The sequence below is a fragment of the Trachurus trachurus genome (genome assembly GCF_905171665.1).
Source record: "Trachurus trachurus genome assembly, chromosome: 21".
Taxonomy (NCBI): Eukaryota; Metazoa; Chordata; class Actinopteri; order Carangiformes; family Carangidae; genus Trachurus; species Trachurus trachurus.
In genome coordinates this window covers 11,002,860-11,024,984 of record NC_139899.1, presented here as the reverse complement: position 1 = coordinate 11,024,984, position 22,125 = coordinate 11,002,860, and the positions used below count along the sequence as shown (strand labels likewise).

General features: G+C 44.1%; 1 protein-coding gene across 3 annotated transcripts in view; it reads left to right on the top strand.

Annotated features, from left to right (window-relative positions):
- Window positions 1-22,125, top strand: part of hdac4 (histone deacetylase 4) — a 128,500-nt gene that overhangs the window by 49,391 nt on the left and 56,984 nt on the right. Inside the window, exon 1 of one of the 3 annotated variants that reach the window (XM_083997253.1) lies at window positions 16,181-16,388. The exons of the other annotated variants lie outside the window; for them this stretch is intronic. Coding sequence (XP_083853379.1) covers window positions 16,385-16,388 — 4 coding nt within the window. The 5' untranslated portion in view covers window positions 16,181-16,384. Of the gene's footprint in view, window positions 1-16,180; window positions 16,389-22,125 lie in introns of those variants that run through there. 3 annotated transcript variants of the gene reach the window in all.

Sequence of the window (22,125 nt, the reverse complement as noted above, 5' to 3'; positions counted from 1 at the left end):
AATGCAAATGTTTTTTTTCCATCCATAATAATGCACATAAGTGACATAAATGAAACCTAAATGGATCTGAATCGTTGGTATTTGAAGCAGTCGACCATCAGACTGAGCTTTATTATGTTTGATGAAGTTTCATGATAAATATTAATGTAAATGTGTGTCTGAGACAGCCATACACTGATTTCACCTATTTATACTAAGTCTAACCTGTATACATATGGTGCAGTGCCCATCATTTGATTAAAATTATTGAAATATTTGTTTAGTTGATATTAAAAGTGGAAAACAGGTAGAAACCAGTTACACCAGCACTGACCATGGTGCCTCCTCACTGCATGGAGCTGAGTGATTGATGCATCATGTCTTTGGGGTTACTGATGTGTAATGCACCGTGGGTGACTGCAGAACGTCAGTGCTCAGTGGGGGATCTTGGTGGCCTTAGCTGGCTAATGTATGGCTCAGCCATGTGTTCCGTCAACGCGTGTTTATCGGGAAACTTATTATTTACTCCTGAGTATGTCATCATTTCCACCAGCTGATGTTACATGTTTTTTTTAGCTCATAGCGATGCATAATTCATCGACCAGAAGTTGGCCTTACACGTGCCTGTGCACGTGTGCGTGTACGTAAAAAGTGCATGTGAATGGAGACATTTTGTTGGAGCTTCGCACTCCTATTGACAAGAATGTGTGATGATCTCAGCCCATCAGCCTGTCATCAACCCACATGCGGTATGTTTGTCCCATGTGGCGGGAGGACATGCTGATGCAGCAGTGATGTCATCGTTATGGTTGCCAGGACCTGGAGCTGTAACCTGTTAATAGCATGTTTCAGTGCCTGCAGCAGTGACACATATAATAGTATAAACACACAGACAGATGCAGACACACATAACACATACAGACATATACAGGGCATGTAATAGGCTTGGATGTATGTGGCCTCTATTTACATGTACATTTTTTAAAAATCAGTATTGTTAGCATTTTTTCAAGATCAGATTTTCAGAAATTAAGAAAAAAAGCACGACTACCTTAAAGGGATAGTTCAACATTTTTGGCAAATTGACCGATTGCCATAATCCCTATAGTCATAGCAGTAGGTTCGTTACCTTTAATTGTCGGTGCAAGGTATTTTCAGAACGGCGGAGCAGAGCCATGAGCTGCTCAGAGCTACGCTACGGAGGCTAATGGGATTTCTTGGTTTCCCTCATCAAACTCATCAAATACGCAATCCAACAACTCCAAAACGCTGTCGTGGACAAGTTGTGACCTGCACATTCACCACTAGGGATGCAAACAATTAATCGACTATCGATTAATTGTCGATAAGAATTTAATCGATTAAATTAAATTACTTGCAATTAATCGTTCCTTTTCAATGGGAGTTTTACTGTGAAATGTAAACAAGCAAAGCCGACATAATGTAGCGGATCTCTGTGTAAACGTGTGCAGCGCTGCGCACTGCAGCACTCAAGGGAGAGAGGGAGAGGAGGTGAAAAGAGACAACACTGTTACCTGTTGTAGCTTTACGGGACTCAGGCTGTACCATCGCTAACACACAGACGACCAGTGAGTAACGAGTCAAAAAGCCGCCGACACGGAGCTGCCTGAGGAGTTGTAATGCAGCCTGAACGCAGCTCAAACCCACGGTGCCTCAGCACGGCGACCAAGCTTTGATAAACACACCGGATCCGCGCTGGTTTACAGTATCCTTCCGTAGTTTAGCCGGTCGCTACCGGAGCTTAATTTTAAAAAAAAAAGAAAAAGAAAAAAAAAGCGCTCGTTGCGGAGCCGCGGAGAACAGCGCGTGTGTCCACGCTGTGTTGGTTTATGTAACTTGAGGGGACAAATGAACCGCATATTTATTGTCATGCATTGCTGACCTGGGCATTGTTTCTCATTAAATTAGAAAACCCTTTCCTATCATTCCCCTTTTCCGTGCATGGTTGAAGGAGACTGGCTCGCATCCACACTCCCACTCCCTCCTGCGCTGACATGTCACCTTAAGTCACATAAACCTGTACGGGTGTGTGGACACACACAACCACCTATATTGTTGTCAGCGCCTCATCACCGCTGGTGTTTAAAAGGCTCCGTTCTTTCTGCAGTCAGGTTAAAGCGCACATCCGCCGTGTTGGTAAACAAATAGTCCCTCTGTATCAACGGAGGAAACCGTGCTTGCAGGCTTGGGTTGGAGGTGGTGTGAGTGCGGGCCAGCGGGGGACAGAGGGGAGGGGGCATTAGAGCTTCAGCGCGGTACAGAACAACTGGCCCTAGTGTGAGTGCGCCCTTATCTGTGGCCGCTGCAGCGCCACACGGGCTTTGCCTTTCAGCAATCAAGCGCTGTTTTTGTCAATGTTAAAAACAATAACAGCAACAGCTGTCGGCAGCTGAGATCGCTGTGCCGTCACCATAGAAACGCAAGACGCATTACGGCTCATTAGCAAAATACCTTTCAATGGAAACACCCGCAAATGGCAATTGCACTTTTTCGAAGTTTCAGAAATATCGCTTTTATTTTGCAAAAATCTGTAATGGAAACGCAGCGGTGTCTCTCATCTCATCTCATTATGATAGGACTTCAACCTCAGAGCTCTATGTCCCAATAACGTGCTACTTAAACATTTTCATTGTGCTGTGCTCTTAAAATAAACTAACAAATACTAGTGTAAGTCCATAAGGAATGTTGATCTTAAATTTTCCCCTAAAATTTAGGTTCTCAGGAAAATCGCCGCTTATCAATTAATCGACCATCGATCGATAAGGTCTATCAACTATCGATTAATGAATTACTCGATAATTTGCATCCCTATTCACCACGCTATGAGATAAATACAGAACGTTATGAGACAAGAGTTGTTTTTGAGGTAAATTCAAGCAAAACCACTGATGCACATTCCCATGGGGGGCAGTTTTTCAGCAAGCAGTCTCTGCATTTGCTTTGAAAACGACTCTGTCTCACAATTTGCCAAAATGATGACCTACAGTATCCCTAATGATGACCATGTATTAATATGCAGTCTATAGACTGTGTTCATCAACTCTGCAGCCCTGTTCAAAAGCCTTTTCAAAACTGCAGTGCAAAGGTAGCAGAGTTCTTTTTCTTTTCATGCATTTATAATGAAATATAATATTGCATGTATGCCTACACAATTGAACCTGAAATACTTGGCACACAGACTGTCAACACTTAGGCCATCAGTGTCAACACTTGTTGACAGAATATATGAAGAAGTCAACACACATTACCTGACTCCTTTTATTACCCTGCTCACGTCCTTGGTTGAATGCGAGTTAGACACCTGGCTTTGGTACAAGCCTTTTTTAATAGGCACAGAAATGTACTTAATGATATTGACATTTACAAATGAGAGGGAGCAAGAGAGAGACACAGGAAGTGCGCACACGTAGGTGCGTGAGTGTACTGAGAGAAGAAGTAAAACAGAAACAGAGCTGACTTAACTGTGGTTCTGTTCAAGTGCTGCCACGATTCTCCGCTCGGTGTGATAGTCAGAGGTGAAGCTCATTTGCATGGGACTGGAGGAGATTGAATTCAATGTACGTAGATCCTTGTCATAAGTGTGTTGCCTATGACGACAATCACACGTTCACAAAACACATTTGAGAGAGAATGAAAAAAACAACAACCCTGAATGCACCTGCCCACATAAACTCCTGATTTTGGGTCAGGAGTTTTGATTAATGCCATGAGTTAGACCATTTCTTTTCTTTTGTTTTTGGTTTGGCTGTTTTCTTTGAAAAGAGACATGCAGAAATACATCACATCACATGTAAAGTGAGGAGTGTAATATCCAAATCTCAAAAGCTGCTCTGTGTTTGAAATGAAGCATTGTGTTGCTATAGAGATTCTGTGACCTGTCAGTCATATTGTAAGGCAACTGGCCTCATCAAAAATCACAAAGTGAAACACAACTACCATTCCCATAATTGAGCCTCATCACAGTATCTGTCAAAATTAATAATTCTATTTTTAAAAAATATATATTTTTATTGTATTATTATTACATTTACAATTTATATACTATGTGTAATTGCAGAAAATGAAAACTGATTGCAACACCACAGGTTCTCTTTCCATATTTGGCAGGAAGGTTTTTGAGTTTCTTCTGTGGATTCAGACTGTCTCAATGTCCTCTGTGTCTGTCTCGGTGTCCTCTGTCTCCTCATGTAATCCCAGACTGACTCCATGATGTTGAGAGCAGAGCTCTGTGGAGGCTCGACCATCTGTTGCAGAAAGTTTCTTCTGCTTCTTCATGAAGTCTTTTCTTTATGTGAGACGGGGGGAAGAATGTAAACATCACAAGTGCCTGGAAGCTTTTCACATGACTTCTCTCTCTCTCTCTCCAGAGTTTGCTGACTCTCTACAGACTGTTGTTTAAATGTCAGAAACATTAAAACACATTTTTATATTTCCACCCCAATGCACACAGAGGACAGACCTATGCATCTCACACTTTTCAAGTATTGAGTGAAAACGTTGAGAACCTGCAGACACACTTCAATGTAGGTGTAACAGGTGTTAACAGGTGATAAAACACAGTGAGTCCTCCTCCTATGGGACTGAACTGCTGAACCTCGGAAAATTCAGAGTTTGGTTCGCTCCTAATAATAACTAAATGTTTAAATAGCTGCCAGAAAAAAAAAGCACAACAGTGTTTCATTGGGACAAGTGCACTAGGATAATCTATTAACATGTTAATTTGACGTGCTAGAGTGAATTAACTTGGTGCCAAGAACAACAATAACGCTTCCTGTGCGTGTATGTGGCCTATGCTGTGAAGTCTGTTTCAACACAGCCTACTGTACAATGAGATGACAGCAGCTGCCGTCAGCGGCGGTGACCTCCAGTCTGTGTGTTTATGTATGTAATTATTTATTTATTTTCCATCTTTAAAGTTCGGCATCAAAAGTAAGAGCGAGCGTCAGTCGGAGCGGGTGACTAAAGGAGCGGAAATTTTCGAATTGAGGGAGAGAGGTGGAGGAGGATGATTAGGAAGACTCAGCCATGCAGACAGACTTGGGCGCATACTAATCAGGATGACTAAACTGTGCACAGGAGGAGGTACTGTAAGAGGAGCAGAAGTCAGCACCTTTCAGAGTCACTTCCACACTTCCATGTGAATGTGGGTTGAGCATCTGTTTGTATCTGTGAGCGCTCATGTGACATTAGAAGCCTAGAGGAACATGTATTAATTCTGTGTGTGTGTGTGTGGAGACACATTTTGGAGTCCTGGTTTGGGGTAAGGCAATTTTTTGTGATGGTTAAGGTCAGGGCTGTCTGTTCTCACAACTATAAGAGGAGCGTGTGTGTGTGTGTGTGTGTGTGTGTGTGTGTGTGTGTGTGTGTGTGTGTGTGTGTGTGTGTGTGTGTGTGTGTGTGTGTGTGTGTGTGTGTGTGTGTGTGTGTGTGTGTGTGTGTGTGTGTGTGTGTGTGTGTGTGTGTGTGTGTGTGTGTGTGTGTGTGTGTGTGTGTGTGTGTGTGTGTGTGTGTGTTGCACAGCCTGTCTGTACATCCATCCCGCCGTAGATGCTAAACTGAGCTCTCTCTCTCCCCAAGCCAAAACAGCTTTCTCCCACTCTGCACAAATTAGCAGCAGCCCACGCTCCACTCACACATAACTGTCAGAGCACAGACGCTGAAGGGAGTGAGGGGGAGGGAGGGGAAGGTGAGAGAAGTGATGGAGGAGGAGGAGGAGGAGGAGGAGAAAGAGGAAGGAGAAGAAGAAGGAGAGTATGGGAAAATAGAAAGAGTAAAAGCAGAAGGAGCAGCAGTGACAGATAATGTAGACCAGAAGCGGTTCTGTAGCTTCACAGAAGGGCTTTGTTACGGCTCTTTTAATCAGAGCCTGGTGTTGCACTGTTGCAATCAGCGACAAAAAAAAAAAAAAAAAAAAAAAGTGACAGTTGTCTTCTTTTACTTTTTTAGTCGTAATTCTTTGTGCACATGTCCACTCTCTGTCTGCACCGCGCTGATAGTAAAGCTTAGCAGGCTGAGAGGCAAACATGTGCAGAGAGGATGAGGAGCAGTTCACGCAGGAAGTGTCAGACCTGTTGGCCAGCTCCTCTACACCCCCCCCCCCCCCCCCCCCCCCCCCCCTCCTTCCACCCCTCCTATACACACACATCCCCCTTATGAACAGCTTATCTTTATTTAGACTTGTCAATTATCTTTGAGCACTTAAGAACCTGAGAGTGGGAGAAGTGGGTAGAATAAACGCAATGAATGGAGGTGGATGGGTGGGTGGGGAGAGACACGGGAGGAGAGCAGCAATTTGAGGAGAAGAGGGGCCGGGGTAAGTAGAAGAAGAGGGGGATGAGGAAAAGCACATTATGCAAATATCAGCCGGCTCATTACCATTTCAAAACTCTGGAAAGGAAATCATACAAAGTGGAGAGAGAAACATATTTTTGGCCACTTTCTTTTCTCGCTCCCTGCATCTGCATTTCTCTATTTTTTTTTTCTCTCTGTCTCTCTCACATTCACACACGTCGCATTCACAACTCCTCTCTTGCTTTCTCGCTCGGCTCCGGCTCATTTCTCAGTACATGTGATTTCTAAATCTGTGCTCACTTGGCTACTGATTTCACCATGTTCATTGTGCATCTACAGATTGACTGTACGCTCAGCGGCGACTTGATGAGCTGTGCCTTCCTAGTGCTGGAGGAGAACGGAGCGAAGGCTGGGTTAAACACCCCGGACTTGCTGCCAGTCTAGTGCAGGGCCGGACATACACAATCCCACACACTCACACTCATGTCAAGATGAACCACCCCCACAAACTCCACCCAGAAAAGCCAGAGGCTCCAGGAATTGAACCCAGAACCTTCTTGTTTAAAAGGGAGTGCTATCCGTTGCTTCACCTCTTTTTTCACTTTGCTCACAGGGCGTGTTATTCCAAAGAAACACCGCAGACGTTGCAGCTCACTTAAATTATTACAGATCGGAAAATCTCTGCGGTTCATCCATCAGTCACTGCACTGTCAAAGTCACGCACATTAAATTCATCTCCTGGTCTAGATGGTACAAAAACATGGTGTCCTAATATTTTAAAATCATAGAAGCTTTTCTAACTCGACTCCACTCTGCACTTTATGTATTTTCAGTTTCTTCCTCGCAGAGGAAGCAGCGTCTGTTTGTCACTTACTGATATCACAATCGCGAGATCCTAATCTTGTGATTCCTCAGAACGTGAAGTCGACAATTTATTGGCTCTGTCTGACGTGTTGAGTTTTAGTCACCTTTATCTCCTCCCTGTTTTGAATCAACATTTTTTTTTTTTTTTTTTTTTGCACTATGTGGCGCACAGCGTTTGTAGATAAGATGCAACACGGGGAGAAAAGAGCAGAAAGTGGCTGAAAGGGCGACGGGGATTGGCGCTAAAAAGCCAGAGATGGAGAGGTGTGTTCCAGATGACACCCCCGTCTGTAGGTCACCATGACTGTGCGAAGACACTTGTCTGCCAGCCAGACCTCCCCCTCCCCCTCCCCCTCCCTCGACTCTCTGGAACATGGAGTTTTGTGTCCCTCCCTGTGTATGTCTGGATGCTTGACCTCAATCCTGACATTGTCAATGTGTGTGTTTGTGCTCACATGTAACAAGAACATGCCCTACATGAAGATTTTTTAGGAGTTTCATTCACTTAGCGTAACCGGCCGTATTTACACCTGCTCGTCATCGCTTTCTTTTTTTTGGGACTGTGTGTGCTGTTTCCCAGCCACTCCCACTCGCAGCGTGCACGATGAGTCGGTGTATTTAAATTATTTTTCAATCGTAAAGTCAGGCGAAGTAGAAGTTGAGACTTGCCGGCTGTTATTGCACATCAGTGATCCAAGCTGAAGTGTTTTTTAACACAGTTGGTGTGTCAGTATTTACCATTGAAGCGTTAAATCGTGTGAAAGAATCATCAAATCTTCTGTTAGATTAAATCCCAATTCAGGCGTCAAAAGGCTGTGTTGAATTTTTAGCTCCACACCTGCCTGGAGCCGCCTCTTTACCTAAAGGACGACTTGTTTTGTATACACACAGCTCACCGGGGAGCCCACACATCTCCCACAGGCTCTGGTGCCAGCTCCCCAGATGGGCCCCGAAAGCCCCCTACCACCCACACGTACTCCCTGACCTGGCATGGATCCCTCCGCCTGGTGCCAGCCTGGTGTAGGCTTGAGTCGGTGGGCAGCTGCCTCTTTTCTGCTCAGCCACGATTGCTCTCACACACACACACACGCACACACACACTAACAACCATGTCAAAGTCATTGCCCAGGGGATGTTTCCAAATGTTCCTCTTGAACTCCTGATGAACTGAAATATAATCTCCTGCCTTTTTCTTCATTTCGTCTCCTTGAATCTTTTTATTTCTTTTCCGCTCAACAGCTTCAGAATCGCTTACCCACATTTGGCGCGAAGGAGGAAGCCGACACTTATATTAGCGACTTTAACAAACGACACACATGTGACGCAAAAATGTTTAAGGTGACGTGCCGAAGTTCACCTAAAGCTCCCGGAGAGCAAAGGTGAAATTACATTTGATCCATGAGAGTAGCATTGGAGTTATAAAGGGAATACAAGGCAGTGTACCAGTACCTAATTATATCCACACAGACATAGCCCGAGGTTGTGGCCTTCATGTCAACCCCAGTTAAAGAGAGACACTCACACGCACACTCACATTCAGGTCTAAGAAAGTATGGCAGAGTGCTCAGAGCCAGACTTGTTTTTGTCTTCCAGCAGAGCAGGCAATGCCTTAACCCACTTTATCTGCATCAGTGCCATTATCCTGACAGCCATAGCAGGTGGACTATGTGTGTGTCTGTGTGTGTGTGTGTCTGTGTGAGTGACTGAGGCAGAGTTTGTGTTGGTGCAGAGGGAAAAAGATTTTACCATGTTACCCTGTCATGAATATTGCATACGACCTGGTGTGTTTTCGCCGTGTTTGTCTGGCTGAGCTTTGGAGAACGTCTGGAGGTTGTGTTGGTGTGTGAATAGATAAAAACTCCTGGAAAGTATTTTTCCTAACATTTCTTTGCTCTAATACAATTCAGTTGTGCCGAGAGCAGGAAAAAAAGAACAAAAGCAGACCCCAAAATCTTAGTCTTAGTATATCTTACTTTTAAAACAGCATATCCCTGGTGTTGAACACAGTTTTTATTGCTGTATACTGTAGCTACTTGCTCAGGACCCAAACAATACATGATTAGAATCATCACTTTTTTCATCTGCCAGAAAAAGAGTTGAAATAGATATGACTTGGGATTTTACAAGAAAAGAACCTTCAGCACCAAGTTGATGCTATAATAGGATGATACTTGTTTTTTCTACTCTACTGTAGCTGCAGAAGATGAAGGTAGATAGACAGACCCAGATGTTATCAGTGTGGCTCTTCCAGGACTGAAGAGAGCAGTTTAGCAGTGTCCTATTAGCCTGACGTCAAACCTGACGAGAAGAAGGAAGCAGTAAGCGATAACAACAAGAGGTGGAATGACAGCAGCAGGTATGGGTTGAACAACAGGTCCACTATGACGGGAAAAACAAACAAACACGTTAACACTAACAGGAAACACGAAGACTGGTGCATGGAGGTGTTTTTCATTTATTGCAGATTATGAAGGATGAGCTATCGGAGGACAAAAAAACAGTTTTAGTTTAGGATAACATAAGTATTGGGTGCTCACAACATTAGCCAGATACAGTCTTCACAATTCAGTTAGTCAGAATATAACTTTTAATGAATATTCTGTTACTGTGTCCATGTTGCACCCTCTGTTTGTCTGTTTTATGTGTTAAATTCAGAGAATCTTGGATTTTCACTGGTTTTGAGCAGATCAACAAAACTCTGCTATGGTGACATCCCAGGGTCTACATTAACTCAAAGGCGCCGTCATTGGTTCAGCAGCATAAAATTGTCCAAAATCTCTACATGGACGTACTACTTACGACATATACACTGACAAATACCACTGAAAGTATTTTGTTGTTACAGTATACATGCTGGGACGACTCAGTCATACAGCCTGAACATTTAGACCAAGGCTCTCCTCTCATTTTGCGGTGGGATGGGTCAGCAACCTCCTGTCAGACCCCACCACTCAAATGAAGCTGCTGTTATCCGTGGCCATCACTGGTTTCAGTTTGCTTCATTTTGACTGGTTGATGCTCATGTGTGGTTCCATTACAGTACCTTCCCTTTTTTCAATTTCACGACAGATGTCTGGCACAGCTGATATTATCACCAGGCTGTTTTCTGAAAAGTTTTTTTGTCTTCAGTACTCGGTACAGTAATAACCAACGTGTGGTAGCGCACATCAGAATGTAGTTTCTGTCAAGTCCGGCCATACAGTTTCAGTTTAGTTTGTATTTATGCTCAGATAACCAAATGTATTTCAGTTGCCATTTCACTGCCTCTGAAACTGATTTGTTGCTGTCAATGCTTTTAAAAGCCCCCAACAGCATCATATGGATCTAGAGGAGTCCTCTGGAAACTATATATTATGGATGACCACTTCAGGGTTCAGACCTTTTCTGTACATTCGCAAGAGCTTTTCTAGCTTCCACCGTGACCAAAGGTTAGCCTTCCTCCGTCCAGGAAGAGGAGTTCATTACAGCCGAGCCTCACGGCCTAATGGCTAAAGCGTGGCCGTCGGTGATAGACTGCATTTTGACCACAAACTTGTTTAAGAGGACAAAATAGATCATGTTTGTTGTGGGCCATTATGTTGAGCAGTGTTCTCTGTGTGGTGAAGAGGACCGGGGAAGGTTTGAGAACAGACTTTGTTGTTCTCATCCATTACTGATAAAAACAATTGAACATCAGCCTCCATCAGTTGAGGTTTCACCAACACCAACCAGGACTTTGTGGATCCTTCACATAATCTTCATCAGATCTCTACCACAGTGAGGAGTGAAGCCTCTTCCTCACAGTGTGAATCCTTGATCCCCCACTAATCTTTCTTACTGATGCACTCCTCCTCCATTTGTAACCATCTTTACTACCTCTATGTCTGTTTACATTATTGACAAGGCCCGTATCGGGCAGGTTGCAATAATCTCTACTCCGTCCATAAAGAGGTTGTGGGTCCACCTTTAGTTCACAAGGGCATTCCTGTGACCCATTTGATTCTAAGTGCACAATGTGGTGAGCTGACATCTCTCATAAGTTCAGTTTAGCATCGCCAGCAACTAATGGCTCTCTGTCTGCTGCAAGCTCGGTGCAGACTGGGAATGCATTACCATTGAGACGGAAGGAGAGCACGTAAAATATGAATGAACAGAGCTCCCCGCTGCAGCCCAGAGCTCAAAGCGTCTCTTTTTCTTACCGTGTCTGGGTTTTAAGGAGGTGTTTTGAAGCCTTGAGATTTCCTCGTAACTGAAAGCTACTCCAAACCTACTGTAAGCTGATGCTTGTTATGGGTCTTTTATTTTGTAGGGCTTGTTATCTCATTGGCCTCGAGCAAACTTGATTTTAAGGATTGTTTGAACTCTTGCATGCGTGCGAGAGAAAGAGAGAGAGAGACTATGTCACAGGGTTATAGCTCCATCATTACACGCTTTGAACGCTTTTTTTATTATTAAATAAACACAACACACAATACACTATGAATGCGCCCTCACACACTCAAACAAGCACCGGCAAACACAGACACACGTTACAGTCATTTTTTCAAACACTTCCTCTTTTGAGATGTGTCCGTGACATCTCTGGTCAAATGATTGTACTTTTGCTTCTGGCTGTGAGAGATGAGTAACCAGGTTTTCATATGTGTAAATGTTAATTATGGCTTTGTATACAACAGCAGTAAAAAGATACATCTTATTATAACCATATACTATATTGCTATAACATACTTTTTTATGAGTTCTTCTAGTTTATTCATTTACCCACCTGTTTAACCTACCGGTACACCCATTTTTTTTATTACATATTTAAAGCAGTTAAAATTACTCATCACCTGTGCAGTGGTTGAAACAACACAGCTAACAGGTACAAGGATTTTCTTTTCTCAATAAGACACAAGAGACTTCGGTTCAGCATATTTAGTATGCTTGTTTTGATGAGAAGTTTCAGATTTATTCATTTATTATATCATATTTGACTGTATTTTGGTGTTTCCCAGAGTTCCCCGTCAATGGGACGGGAGGCAGAGGGTGAGATAGGTCTAAAAGGGAGGGTTGAAGTGAGAGCGTGTATTATAAATAACCCAAATCAATAATAAACGACACAGTATCTCACATATTTGGATTCGGGTCTGGGGTCCTTGGGGGAGATGGATGAAAAAAGCAACCCTCCTCCCACCATCCCTCTGTTGCTGTGGAGAGGAGGGAGATGACAAGAGCAGAAGAAGGTACAAAAATAAGAGTTGCTTCTTTTTTTCCCCCCTCCTCCTCTTGAGCATAAACCAGCTTGTGGTTATGGTTTGCATGCATGCCTGTGTTTACGTGTGTGCATACATGCATGTGTGTGTGTGTGCGTGCACACGTGTGTACATTACGAGGCGAACGCCGTCCATTATTTATTCATCAGTCCTGTCTGCCTCGCTGCCATACTGTGTACTTCAGCATGCCTTGCAATCATTATGCCACATGCATTATTTAAGGCACACGCGCACGCCGACTCTGATGCAGATAGCTGCACGAGTTATTTATCTGGGATATGCTCACTTATCGCCTTGTCTGATTCTCTCACAGGCCGTTAATAATATAACTGCAGGAGCTGTCTTTCATATAGACGTTCATTGTCTTATCTCTCACCACCCTGCTCATACGCTTTCATACAGGAGCTTCCATTTAAACCTGTTCAAACCAGTTGATGGGCATACTTCTGCTAAGCCCCTTACAGACCGTACGCTCCAGGTCCCTACATGTGGTTCTATATAAGGCATAATGTGAACCTGTGTGTGTCTTGAGATCAGATGGGTTTTGATTTGTAGGGTGAGAAAAGAGGCAAACATTTCTAACAACCAGACACCATTACAAATGTGTTTCAAATGCGTGGCATTTTTGTGAATAACTTCTCTGATGGTGTTTCTTTTATCTTTTTTTTTCTTAGTTGGATTGCATGATCCACCTTTAACACGCTGCCATGCTTTCATAATGCACAGGCCGTGTTGACATTCTCAAAAGCTGCCCACATGTTCATTTTTGTTTAACAACCCTCTGGCTCACTGCCACTGATCTTTGACCATGTTAGTTGCCAACTAACCTAATGTCCATACATTGATTTTTTTTCCCTCTCTCTTTCTTTTTTAAAACCACAGAGTTAATGAAGTGTTCCTTTCACCGTCAGGCCAGAGCCCCCTCCTCCCCCTCCCTCCCTCCCCGATGGTGATTCTCCCTGTTCTAAAAATGAAAAGGTGTTTGTGTGCGTGTGCCATTATGGTTTTGGTTCAGCAGCATTAGCTGTTATCAGTGTCATGGCTGCATGAAACTTAGCTTAAGCCTTTGACGTCAGCACCATACAACAAGCTGATAACACAGACTTTTATCGCAGCCAGGTGTGTGGGTGTGTTGTCTGATCAAACAAAACTTGGCTTCCTGGATTCTACGTCGAACTTCAGAAATAGCTCCTGCAAACACACCACACGGACGCAAACCACCTCTACACACACACACACACACACACACACACACACACCTACACACACACACACACACACACACACCTGCATGCACACATGTACCTCAACCACACACATACACACAGTAATCAGATTTGATAAACACCACATGTAAACAAATGAAAAGAGAAGTTGTTCTTAATAGGCCCTAATGTCTGTACACATAAGTCAAAACAAAGGTTAGTGAACGACTGAGAAAAGAGAAGCAGCTGTAAAACTAGTAGATAACGGATACTCTCGACTTCCAAAGTATCACAAGACGGTGATAAACACTCAACCTGAAACTAAATAACAGAGTATGACCACGTCTGTTTCTTAACCTTAAATATCTCTGGTCACCACCTGCAGTGTATTTTTACATGTTTTGGCCTGATGAGACTGTGAGTGACTGTGCGTGACGTGATTGACACCTCCCACACTCTGCTGTTGGTTTTTTATTTTTCTAAATGGAAGAGCTGAACAATCAGACATCAGGACATCATCAGACAATTCTTATAGCACAGCTCCAGCCATCTGCAGCCTGAGCACATCCAATCCAATCCAATTAATTGCATTAGATAAAAACACCTGTGTGTGTGCCATCAGCTCCTTGTAAAATATTTAGATACCATTTAAAAGTAATATGTCTTAAATAAATGCTAATGGCACGGAGACTTTCCTGCTTATTGAGCGACTGCATATAAAAGCAGCTGGACACAGAACGGTGAGGTTGCTCTAAATTGAGAGTATTGACAAGTGAAAGCAAATGTGTCGTCGATTCATCCACTGTCGGTCTAAAGAGACGTCCCCCAGTGCTTTCCTTTTACAACATAATATACCGTACATCTTCTAAAGTGACTGACAGAGTGGGGACTCTCAGGATATACTGTAGTTTTCCACCGTGTCTCATGTTGAGCTTGTAATTTACATGCTCTGATCTGATAAGGCTGGTTATACTCTGGTTACTACGGCTGGATCGCCACCTCTCATGCAGTCAAGTGGAGAAGAAATCAACTCTGTGCTTCTGTTTCCTGTGCAAATCCAAATAACTGCTAACAGTTGCCTCTCCCCTGTGTTAGATTTGCGTGAAGTTTAAACCTTTTGCGATTCTCCGACAGCACCAGCGTGTTCATTTCACAAATGACAGCTTGTCTCCTTTTCACTTCAGAACAATCTATTCGATTGAAAAGCCATGGAGAAGGAGGCCCTTTGAGCCCAAACGCTTCCATTTCTATACTGTTAGACTGTGAACACCTCGTCGCCCTGCCTGCCTCCTGCTGCCTGTTGTTTTCTATTGGCTTAGTGTCATCCTGCTCATTGATATGACAGTGAGACATATGTCAGGTCTCCCCCCAGAGGAGCATTTGTCATTAGCCGACTCTGATGCCTGTCAATGGCCGCGTCCTCCAGCTGCAGTAATGACTCCTCATTAATATTCAATCTGAACGCTGCTCTCAGGCGTCCATATATAAATCTGTGTCTCAACTTTGATTTTATCTCTGTTCATTGTTTGGTCTTTTCCTACCTTCTTTATTTTCACCAATCAGCTGTGACATCAAATCTGGAGAATTTCCCACACATATGTTACCATGTAGAGTACATGTGTAAAACATGTTACCACATGTGGAAAACATACTCACATTAGTTCACATTAAATTGGGCCAAAAACACATGTTTCCAATGTGCAGAACACATTTTCCACATATTTCACATGTGAAAAATCACATGTGAAGTTCATGTGTGTTTTTTTCTGTGAGGGATGTCATGACTAATCTGTGGATTATTAAAACAAGAAGCTGTGGAGAATATTTGACACTACAAATTAGTTTATAATCAAATCACCAATTATTGAGAATGAACTCCATGGATACACACACTCAGCTGTTTTAATGTTACAGCTAATTGGTGTATATTCTATATTTACCATGATTACACCTCTGTAGATATTTCTGTAATTTTAATTTTGACCTTTTTTTACCCCCAATCACAACCAACTTATAACTTAAAAGACATCCACGCAAAAAAAAAAAATCCAGTTTACAGTTGGAAGTGAAGCTATAAGCAGCCTCTGCTGTGTGTTGCATGTTGCATGGCCAAGCAGCATCCATTATCATTAAGTCAGCTTCACAACTACTGACAGCGCTGCCGGGCTGCTGCCGGTGTGTAGGAGGCGTTCATATTTAAACAAAACAAAACCAGTCAGGAATATCTGTGTGTGCAACAAGTAACACACATCAAGCACAAAGAGCTCTGTTCAGGCCAGAAAGCACATCGCCACAGCATTTGTTTAGTCAAATGAGAATTCTGTCACAATCTCTGTGCTGCCTCTTCGCTGATCCGTGAGTTAGAGCCAGAGAGAGAAAGAGAGAGAGAGACTCCAGTAAAATGCTCAACATGCCTGAGACTGCCCTCTGATGTCACTGTGTGTGTGTGTGTGTGTGTGTGTGTGTGTGTGAGAGAGAGAGAGAGGGAGAGAGAGAGAGAGAGTGGGAGGGGACCAGAGGAACAGAGGGAGGGAGAGACAGTGGCAGCCGGAGTACAGAGCCGACCACGTCAGTGAGAGACGGAGCGGGAGAGAGATCTGTTCTCACCAAAACCAGCTTGCTCTGCTGTGTATTTGTGCGCTACAGTGGACTTTACAGCTCTGTTCAGAGTCTCACTTTTGGCTGCATACACACACACACACTTTCTCCCTCGCGCCGAGATACTGCACACACACACACAGGCAGGCGTGTGGGCAGCACACACAACAACCGGACAGTACGAAACAACTGATGGGTAAGAGCTCTTGTTGTTGTTGTTGTTGTTGTTATGCACAGATGTTGTTGTTTGGGAAGCTCAGCTTTTATACTGTACTGCTGCTTTATCAGTTGTGTGTGCTTTTGTGTAAAGGATGAGTGTGTTTAGTCCTTATTTGTGCGCTGATTGTATTCACACTGTTGTGTTTTGTTAAGTTGGTGTGTGATACCTGAGCATACATGTGTTATATAAACTTGTTTATAACATGATTTTTGTTACTGTGTGTGTCTGTGTGTTTGTTCACTTCAGGGACCTGTTTGTGTGTGTGTGTGTGTGTGTGTGTGTGTTCACTGGCTGTGTGGGTGTGCAGCGTTGAGTACTGACAGTGTTTATTGAATGGTACTGATGTATGGAGACACTCTGGCTCAGCAGCACTCAGTGCAGCCTTTAAGTGAATGGAGCAGATGGCAGTGGCTGTGTCTGTCCCTCCCCATAGCTTATTGTGTACATGCTTGTGTTTCTGCCCTCTTTGTCTGCGTTCAAGCATATGTTTGAAAGTTTCTGTTTTTAACCTGCAGTTATTGCTCCAAACAATTTCTCAGAAAAAAAAGTACCAGTCCTGTCAGGAGTAAATCCACTCTAGCTGGAGTAACAGCTTGTTTTCTGGATTAGATGACACTTTTTTTCCCTTTTTTAAATCAATTCATTTTATTTGCATGTGTGTTGGGAGCCAGCGTGTTAGTGTATGCTATGCATTGTCACATTGGGACTTCATATTTTCGTATATGGCGAGTCTGCGCCCCAGCCCGAGTCGGCACAGTCACGCTTTAGTTCACAGAGTTGTGATAGGGCAAGTTTAAGGTTGTGTGTCTGTGCATACAAACCTGAAAACACATCATCTCTAGATAATTCTTGAAATGATCGGATGAGTAACTCTCAATTCCTTGAACCCGGTGAAGTCGGTGCCTCACTGCCTTCGGGGGGGAAGATGGGAAAGAGGTGAGGAAAACAAGAGAGGTGGTGACTCAAAGCAACAACCAACCGCCACACTCCAGTTACACACAATGTGACTTACATCAACACCAACACACACACCCATCCCAGACTTCACAGCAAAAGCGCTGAGCTGAATGCACATGCAGGCCATTTGTTGAATTAGTTGCCTGACATCATTGGTTCTCCCTCCGTCTCTTAGCCCCTCCCCTCCTGCCCCGTCCAACCAACTGCTGGTCACCATCCCACCAGTCGCCATGGCGTTTGCCTCCCCTCCTGTGCGAGCACCTGCGTTTATCTGTGTGTATGTGTGTGTGTGTGTGTGGCTCACAGCTGAGCAACATTATGTCAGCAATTACTGCTCATTCTTAATCTGTAAGCCGTAACACTGCTGTCACTTTTGTTGTTTTTTTGGTCTTTGTGTAGCTTTGTTTTTATCACACTCATTGTGGTTGGCATTTTGCTCGCTGTGTTTTGGATTCTGAGTGAGTGAGTGAGTGAGTGTGTGTGCACCCAGTTCCTCCTAAACTGTGATTAAACATGCATGGGGTTTTGTCTGAGTGCACGGATGCCCGGTGGGGCGAGGAGCTCCCTCGGGAATCCTGGTCTATAAATAACTCCCTCTGTGTGATCCATAATCTTTGCCTGATCACGGGGGAAAGGAGGGGGGTTGGGAGGAGGCGCGGGGAGAGGGGAGAGGGGAGGGGGTAGGGGGGGTCGCAGATAGAGGCGTACAGACAGGGTGATGGATGAAAAGAGGAACACTGCGAACATCACAGCCCTTGTCTTTGTTATTTTATCTAAGTTGTCTTGTCAATTCTTGTAATAAGTTGTTTTCATATGTCCCTCTATGTTTGTGTTTTTCCCCACCTGTCCTGTAACCATAGCACCTAATAATAATAATAATAATAAAAAAAAGGATGAAAAGAGGAGGGAGAAAGATGGAGGACACATTACACTAGTCATGTTTTGAGTTGTGTGTGTTTTCTTGGCGAGCTCAGTCAGATTTCCCATCATATCTGCCTGTAGTAGGGAAAACCTCTGGACTCTGTGGGATTTTCGTTAAGTAAACACAATTTCCCGCCTGGAAATAAACAGAGTTTATCTCACTTCCCCTCCTTCATACCTTGTATGGCCCCAGAACACAGACACATTTAAAGGGATAGTTCAACATTTTGGCAAATTGGCCAAAATCCCTATAGTCTTAGCAGTAGGTTTGTTCGGTGCAAGCTATTTTTTATATTTTTAGAACGGCAGAGCAGAGCCGTGAGCTGCTCAGAGCTATGCTACGGAGGCTAATGGGATTTCTTGGTTTCCCTCATCAAATACACAATCCAACAACTCCAAAACGCTCTGGTGGACAAGTTGTGACCTGCACATTCACCACGCTATGAGATAACGGAACGTTACGAGACAAAGTTGTTTTCGAGGTAAATTCATGCAAAACTGCTGATTCGCGTTCCTGTTGGGGGCAGTTTTTCGGCAAGCAGTCTCTGTATTTACCTGTATTTGTCTCGTAACGTTCCGTGATTATGTCACAGCGTGGTGAATGTGCAGGTCACAACTTGTCCACCAGAGCGTTTTGGAGTTGTTGGATTGTGTATTTGATGAGTTTGATGAGGGGAAACCAAGAAATCCCATTGGCCTCTGTAGCTCTGAGCATTTCGCGGCTCGGCTCGGCCGTTCTAAAAATAGCTTGCACCGACAAATAAAGGTAACAAACCTACTGCTATGACCATAGGGATTATGCAATGGACCAATTTGCCAAAATGTTGAACTATCCCTTTAAAGTCTACTGTGTACATTTTTGAGAAAAATTCAGTCATCACTCATAAACACGTTTTTCTTAACGTGCTGATGACACGAGATAACAAAGGCATGCTTGTGCTTTGCATTCATTTGGATAAAAATCAGTGAATAGTGACTATAAATGTTAGTGTGTATCCTGCAGGGCACAGCCAGGCCTTCGGCAGGAATGTTTTGTGTTATCATGCCCGGTGCCGTCAGGGGTGAGTCAGCTTATGCAACCACCTCTCTCTCCTCCCGTTGGCTCCGCACCATAATGTCGTGCTTATTCATAAAGTGCCATCCTTGTAAGCTGGGCTAATTGCTTCACAGGTGTCTGCACCCTGTTGGGCGCTGCATGTCGCCCAGTTGGCCTGCTGCCATTCACAAAGCTTTGTTTACTGTAAACAAGCTTCTGGGGATTGTTATGCAGAGAGACACTGTTGTTTTTGTCACGGCACAGCTAACAGCGGGTCCTGTGACAGTCATGTCAGGCTGACCGTCAACCGTCGGTCAGACCTGACACAGATGTGATCTTTGAATTAGCCGTGGCGCGACTGTAATGTATGACAAACTGTGCAGTGAGGAAAATGCACAGTTTGTGGAGGAAAGTGCCATCATCACAGCCTGGTGCAGGTCAGAAACAATACCCAGTTAAATCAAAACAGCTGTCCTTGATCATGTATTTCCACATCCCATATCACGCATGAGTTTTGCACTGTCTGGAAAGACTCACTTCCCCCGCGGCTTCTCTCCTTTGTCAAAGGAATCCAACGAAAAAGAGTAAAGAAAAGTATAAATGTAGATGTGTTTACTCTGGGCACTGAAGTGACAGCACAGCGAGTGTTCACACACACGCACAGTAAATAAATGAAGGTTGTCAAAACAGTGGTTGTCACTGCGTAGCTTCAGTAACATCACGATCCATTGGCAGCCGTGGCTCTCGGTGCAATCTTAATGGGCCCGTCAGTGCGGTTAGCCGGGCTGAGCAGTGATTACACCACCTCCATCTGTGTCTCTGTGCTGCTGCCTGCACCCGCAGCCCCCAGGCTGGAGGAGAAGTGGCTCAAGACGCCCACTGACCAGCTCTGTTCATAGAGCAAAACATACATCCAGGTATTCCAGATTTGAGTTTTCCACATTTTTTCCTCATCGGAGAAACCAGGTTTAGTCACACACACATAGAGCTTACATCCATACTTCTGCAAGGTGTAATAAAACACAAAGCTTAAACTGCACATATAAATAGAAACAGAACACAAAGTTTGTAAAGGAAACAACATATTTCTGTGTAATTTGTTTCATTTATTCTTTTATTCTTTATTCGTGTGTGTCATGCATCACTTTTGGTGGCTTTAGCTGGCACAGCAAGTTGGTCGTCACCTCCTTTGTAAATGTTGGAGTCTGACATTTTTTTGTTTTCAGCCATTTCACTGATCTTTGCTGTGAAAACAATTTGTCACTTACAGTATAAGCCACACAATACAAGGAGGCAGACGTTCAAGCCTTGACAGAGACATGTAGTGCATGTTACCATTTATTCTCTTCTAATAGATTTCAGTATATTTTTATAGATCGTGTGCAGACTCTTCTATTTTCTATTCATCCAAATTGACTTAGGATTTTGTTGTTGCATGGGAAAGCGTGGAAGCATGTGTAAATCTCTTAATTTGTAGTTTTCGGGGTGGGGTGGGGTTGGGGGGGGGGGGGGGGGGCATTTCTCTATGAAAACAAACAAGCCTTTGTGCAGCCCCCTATGGCATGCCTACAGTATATGGAAGACAGCATTTGGTGTTGAGAGCAAGTGCTACTCCAACTCCAGCCCCATTTAGCGGGACAGGAATGGCAGGGCTTTGTTTCCGGAGATGACCAGCGCAAGGCCATATGGGAAAATATAGAGAAGAGGAGGCGTTAATTAAGGTGATGCTCCGTGCATGTTTGGCACCGCGGGGGCTAGGATGACCAGCGCCAGAGCCTCGGTGAAAGGGCCCCAGTGTGCAGAGTGACACTCTGTTTGAAGTCCACTGACCTGATTGATGGCCCAACAAAAGGTTTTGTTTATTTGACCTTGATGTTTATTGCTTATTAAGTGTGTGTAAACAGTTGACGGGCATGTGTGTATACGTATGCGTGTCCTGCGAAACGGGAGAGGTGGAGAGTTTACCACGGTTCACTGGGAGAGCCTTTGTTTATGTAGCACGGGTGACTGGCATCGACTGTGTATAGTGAGAAGGATAAACAGTGGCATCTTCTTATGAGGCTCTCCTCCCATCGGTCCGTCATTGTGGAAGTGGCAAACATACAAATTTGTAGGTCAGAGGTGCAGGTATCGTTTAACATGCACATGTGCGCACGGCCTGCTCCCATCCTCATGATCTTTACCCGTGAAGAAGAGAAAATGGATTCAACTGTGAGCTTCTCTTATAGCAAACTCAGCTGACACTATTGTCTAGTTGGGTAATAATAAACACATCATTTCGACTCCTTTAATGAACCCACCCCCAACCCCGCCCCTCCTGCTGTATGTGATTAAATCTCATGCTTGTTAAAACCAAAGAAAGAATACTTACTCCTAATGTCCAGCTCTCAAACAAGCCTTCACAAGCGTAGAGATACAATTAAACACACATAGGCACATGCACCAGTGAAGCACCAGCATGTCTGGCCCAGGGTGGCCACACCCTTTCTTTTCTCCCCGCTGTCCCGTTGGGTGGTGTCAGGTTTCCTCCCCGCACTGAAAAAACCTGCCCAGTACCAAAGATGTCATTGGCTCTCGGCAAAGTAACTGCAACTCCATCGCCACCTCATTGGTCACTGGGGGTGGGTGGGTGGGTGAGGGGGGGTAACGCCAGGACAATCCATGATATGGAGATGGCTCTCCACTCGTTTCAGGGTATTGATGGCTGGCAGAGGCCATGTGGCACGGTGGCGAGGTGGTCCTCCACGGAGCAGATATCGATCCGAGAGCGAACGTCGCTCAGGAGGGTTTGATCTTGTG